The 6,000-nt window shown below is 41.0% G+C and overlaps 1 protein-coding gene across 8 annotated transcripts in view; it reads left to right on the forward strand.

Moving 5' to 3' along the window:
- The window catches only part of LOC115224006 (E3 ubiquitin-protein ligase RNF19A), a 142,061-nt gene that overhangs the window by 122,534 nt on the left and 13,527 nt on the right, over positions 1-6,000 (forward strand). For all 8 annotated transcript variants that reach the window (XM_036512823.1, XM_036512815.1, XM_036512822.1 and 5 more), the window contains 3 exons: positions 614-769; positions 1,782-2,010; positions 3,685-3,846. In XM_036512823.1, coding sequence (XP_036368716.1) covers positions 614-769; positions 1,782-2,010; positions 3,685-3,846 — 547 coding nt within the window. The remainder of the gene's footprint in view (positions 1-613; positions 770-1,781; positions 2,011-3,684; positions 3,847-6,000) is intronic.

The following is a 6,000-nucleotide window of genomic DNA, read 5'->3' on the forward strand; positions in this document are numbered from 1 at the left end:
TTCCTAGCCACAGGCTCACGTGACCGACTTCCCAGATTTTGGAGGTGATGTATATCATGTCTATTCCCCCAGCTGGACGAGACACCGACCTGTCACATTGATCGTTCATTTTTGCCAGCTGCGTGAACAGGAGCAACATGAAATGAAGTGCTTTGCTCACAAACAACGCATCGCCCAGTCCAGGTATCGAAACCCGAATCGCACGGTCACGAATGCAACACTAAGCCTCTCTCTCTCTCTCTGTCTTTCACACACACACACACATACACACAGACATACACACACACACTCACACACAGACATACACACAGACAAAATATGCCGGTCCAGGTTGAGTGAATACATGCGAATGAAATAATGGCTGAAGTGGTGTTCCTGAGCAAGGGACATAACTCTGCTTGCCTCTGTTTTCTTGATTGACAAAATACGAGAATGGTCGAAATAAGGCAACCACAATCCCCACACCGTTGGTGGAAAAATCTCAATTGTCTACTACCCCACACCCCCATTCACTTGCCCCCCTCCTTTTCTTTTTTTTTTAACTCACTTAAACTCTTCTAGAATTTGCGATTGTGAAGGTTTATTCGTTTCCTCTGACTTTTGTCTCTACCAGGTATTGGAGTCCCTATCTTACTAGCTTACGTCTATGGTGTCGTACCAATTTCGCTGTGTCGCAGTGGTGGCTGTGGAGTTACTACAACTAACACTGGTGTCCGATTTGAATTTGATGAAAATGAAGTCACTGGCGGTTCAAACGGTCCTTATGCCAGTAAGTAACAAAGAAGTATTTAAAATTTTTCTCATTGTATGTTACAGTTGTCGGAGCACTGCATCCTTCAAAACTTCCATGCTTCCTGACATTCGCCAACACTACACCTGATTTTCTCCCCTCCATACAAACACAAGCATGTATCTGACTCGTACATTGTTCGCTTTCCAGACATTTCTACATTACTGCATGTACTTTATATGCACTTTCTGACAAGTTGTGGTGCACCTGAGCACTGTATACAATAATTTCATTATTATTATTATTTTGTCATCAGAGGTCATTTTCTTTTTTTTTTCTTTTCTTTTCTATTACTGAGGGGGTCGCTTTCATTACGTTCCATTTGTTATAGATTATCACAAATTTCAGGTGATGTGCCTAAAATTATTTACCTGTCTAAGAGAAACACACCTGATAATAATTATTTTCTTTGTCCAATTCATTGCTTATTCACATTGTTTAGAAATTATCAGGTGTTCTCTTGTAGCTTCAATATTGCGATGATGTGATTGTATATTTTTAGAAAGACATTGTAGGGTAGTGTGAGAGGTTGGATCTAGTCAGTTTAAATATAAAACAGGGTATATATTTTGGCAGGATATGGTTGGTTTAAATGCTGAAGGGTTAAAGACGAAACATCATCATCATCGTTTAACGTCTGTTCTCCATGCTAGCATGGGTTGGACGGTTCGACTGGGGATCTGGGAAACCAGAAGGTTGCACCAGGCTCCAGTCTGATATGGCAGTGTTTCTACAGCTGGATGCCCTTCCTAATGCCAACCACTCTGTGAGTGTAGTGGGTGCTTTTTATGTGCCAGGTGCCAGGCGAGGCTGGCAAATGGCCACGATCGGATTGGTGCTTTTTACATGCCACCGGCATGTCTAAATATTGTGTAGATGTAAATATTCGAAAATGTTTCAACTTTGATGATAACAAAGTTTATTGTGTGCAAAAATTATAATCATGAAATAAAATAATTTAATTTTTTTTTTTCTCTAAATTCTATTTCAGCTGATAACACAACTGCCGAAAATATCAGTCATGTCGCCAATCCCAGCATTGCTCCAAGCATTGGAGAGGCTTCAGTTGCAATGACCAATAGTCTAAGTGCCAGTGGTAGTCATATTGACCGAATGGGCATTTTACGAGACGAATGTGACCGGGATTCAGCTAGTCACAGAGCCACAACAGAATCCAGCCTCAATGGGAGCCTCATAGAAGGGGGTGGCTATCACACAAAGTAAGTAGATTCAGAGATCTTTTTTTTTTCTTTTTCGTATATTTATAAAAATGATTTGCCTTGATTTCACGTGATGGTCGTAAACAAATGTCACTGTTATACAAGCAGTGTACCTTTGTGCCAATCTTCCACTTGGAAACAGGTGAAGGTTAGTACCAGGAAGGGCATCTGACCCTTAAAAATCTTCTTCAGCCTGTTCTGTCCAACCCACGCAAACATGGGCAAGTGGACGATGATTGTCAGTGAAGGGAGGTCAGCATCTATGACCTTTGTAACTTTCCAGGTCACTTGAGACTGATGGGAGGAATTCATCCTCAGATTCAGTTGGTCATTGAAACCACTGACCTCTCTCATCATCATCATCATATGTCCGTTTTCCATGCTAGCATGGGTTGGACGGTTTGACAGGAGCTGACCAGCTGAAGGGCTGTTCAGGCTCCCTGTCTGTTTTGGCATGGTTTCTACAGCCAGCTGCCCTTTTTAATGTCAACCACTTTACAGAGTGTACTGGGTGCTTTATACGTGGCACCAGAATGTGTGCTTTTTACATGGCTCCAGTACCTACGAGCCCACAAGATTAGGGATGCTCAGCTGGAGAGAGTTACAGCAGGATCAGCCTGTTTGCAAAGGTAACCATACTTAGCTTGATATATCTTTTGAAGCACAGCAAACCGCCAAGAGTCTTAGTCCCCTGTCATCTCCTCTGTGAGTCCCTTTGTCTCTAGACCCTTTCCCTCCACTTCATCCCGCCTCCTATTTATTTAACATCTGTTCTTCTTCTTCTTGTTCCCTTCACGACTTCTTAACATTCTTCAACTTCCTTTGCAATCTGCTAACACATCTTTAAATTCTGCAGTGAAGCGCTCTGCCTCAAATGCCAAAACTCTTCTCTCTTCCAATCTTACAAATATCTGGACTTATTTTCAAGATTTTATATTATGTATAAATTATTAGTTGTGGGCAACTGAGAAGAAAGGTGAGTTTTGATATTTCAAAGAATGGCCCGGACCTACTCACTCTTTACAACACAAGAATTTAATGAGCCAATAAAGACATCCCTATACAGTCCAACCAACCTGCTAGAAATAGCAGCCAAATTTCCTTTTATATAACACACCTTGTCCTCTTAACCTTTTTTATACCAATCTACTTGAAACTGCCTTTGGTCTTACGACACAAACTTCTTGTTTTAAAGGGCTCTAAATTAAGACACTTTGTTTTAGTCAAATGGAATCACTATTTTATTGAAAGCCAGAAGTGATTTGAGTGTGTTTAATTATCTTAATTAAATTAAGTCTGTATATATATATATATATATATATATATTTACAAAGTAAGAAAACAGCACAGCTCCCATGACTTCAGGAAACATTTTTTCACGCTAAGAGTTGCTGAAGCGTGGAACAAACTGCTGGCATCAGTTGTTAGTTGTTGGAGCACTGCATTCTTCAAAACTTCCATGCTTCCTGAGATTCGCCAACACTACACTTGGTTTTCTCCCCTCCATACACACACAAGCATGTATCTGACTCATACACTGTCCACTTTCCAGACATTTGTACATTACTGCATGTACTTTATACGCACTTTCTGACAAGTTGTGGTGCACCTGAGCACTGTATACAATAATTTCATTATTATTATTATATATATATTTTTTTTTTCTTTTTCAAGACTTGAGGTACAAGCAGATGTTTTTATTAACCCCACTGTACGTGAAAGAACCAGCCTAAGCAGTGAATCAGCAAACTTCAGCATCGGTGAAAAGTCAGCCACAGTCTCATATGGAGATGATGCCAGCACCAAAACTTTGGCAGGATCCATTGCAGGTTACAGGTAAATCATATACCTGTTTTTCTTTCTCTCTACTTGTCTCTCTTTCCTCGCACGTATTGTCATGAATTAACAGAAATCCTATATAATTTGGACGCACACCTGAGAAAGTAAATGAAATGATATAAACCAGTTTTAATCCAAAAGTGTAGGTTAACTTCATAGTTTTATTATTCTTTCTGTCTCACCTTTCTCTCTCTCTCCTTTCTCCCTCCTCCTCTCTCATATGATAACCACAAGCAGTCCGTCAATGTAAATTCAAATGATTGTACTGACAAAACACACCACCATTTCTGTGATTATTCAACCCGATGTATTACAGTTTATTTATCACAGGAGGATTTATTATCCTCCTAACATCTTTCCCAAAACAAACAAACGTACACATTAGGTAATGCTGCAATTGAAAATCGAATGGGATGTTCACAGTTGGATTGTCTTTGAACAAAGGTCAACTTGGTCAGGGCTGACCTGCACTAAATTCACACTCCATCGGTTATGACAACAAGGGTTTCCAGTTGATTGTATCAGTGGAACAGTTTGTTTGTGAAATTAACGTGCAAGTGGCTGAGTACTCCACAGACATGCATGCCTTTAGTTCTCGAGGAGATTCAGCATTACACAGTGTGTGACATTGCTGGCTCTTTGAATGACAGGTACAATGCATTTTTGTTTTTGCAACTGAGTGGACTGGAACAACGTGAAATAAAGCGCCTCGCTCAAGGACAGAACATGCTGCTGGGAATCGAACTCACGACCTTACGCTCACGAGCTGGAAAGCCTAACCACTAAGCCACGAGCCTTCACTCCTGGACTAAACAACAGTAAATCTCTTCTTGATCACAACTGATCCATGACAAAGCCACAACAATATACTCTAGATGCATTCCATCAGAACTGGACTCGGGTCATACAACAACTGATATCATATTGAGTTGGATGAAGCATTTATTTTACTGACCACCAGATTGCTGATAACACAGTTTGGCAACATTTAAACCTCAGAATTGTATTTGGTTTTGGGTGATATTTCTCTTAGGGTCTTGGCAAGAAATGGTTGAATTCCACAGTGAAATTCTTTTAATAAGTTTTCTTCCCCTCTTTAAGTTTGCAATTCAAGTCCAGTCAAAACCTGCTGCCAGGGTTTTACGCTAGAAAGAGTCTGCATTTTTCTTTTGCAAAATTGTGTGGCCTTGTGTCTAATGAAGCAAATATATTTGAAAGAGAGATGGCAAGAGTTATCTTCTCTTCGTTCCGACCTGATCTGTCTTTCACTTGTTTCTTCCTCAACTCTCCAAACGGAAACTTCATATACTGCGAGAAACATCGTTACATATATGGGTTTCTTCTGTGCTTCACACACACGTGCACAGTGACACACACACACACACACAGTGACACACACACACACACACAGTGACACACACACACACACACACAGTGACACACACACACACACACCACACACACACACACACACACAGTGACACACACACACACACACAGTGACACACACACACACACACACAGTGACACACACACACACACACAGTGACACACACACACACACACACAGTGACACACACACACAGTGACACACACACACACACAGTGACACACACACACACACAGTGACACACACACACACACAGTGACACACACACACACACGTGACACACACACACACACACACAGTGACACACACACACATGCACAGTGACACACACACACACGCACAGTGACACACACACACACGCACAGTGACACACACACACAGTGACACTCACACACGCACAGTGACACACACGCACAGTGACACACACGCACAGTGACACACACGCACAGTGACACACACGCACAGTGACACACACACACAGTGACACTCACACACAGTGACACTCACACACAGTGACACACACACACACACACACATACAGTGACACACACACACACCACACACACACACACACATAATAGAAAGAAATATAAATAAAATAAGAAAATCGAGACCCTTATGCATGGGTGTAGAGAGGAAATTTTCTTTTTATGAATTTCCATCTCTTATAAACCAGAGACTTTTGTCAGCCGTCACATTCTGAATAATGAAAATTCTGCATAATAGATTTCTAAACCTTAGTAGCTTAGTTTTTTTTTTAT

This window comes from Octopus sinensis, linkage group LG24, assembly GCF_006345805.1.
Source record: "Octopus sinensis linkage group LG24, ASM634580v1, whole genome shotgun sequence".
NCBI lineage: Eukaryota > Metazoa > Mollusca > Cephalopoda > Octopoda > Octopodidae > Octopus > Octopus sinensis.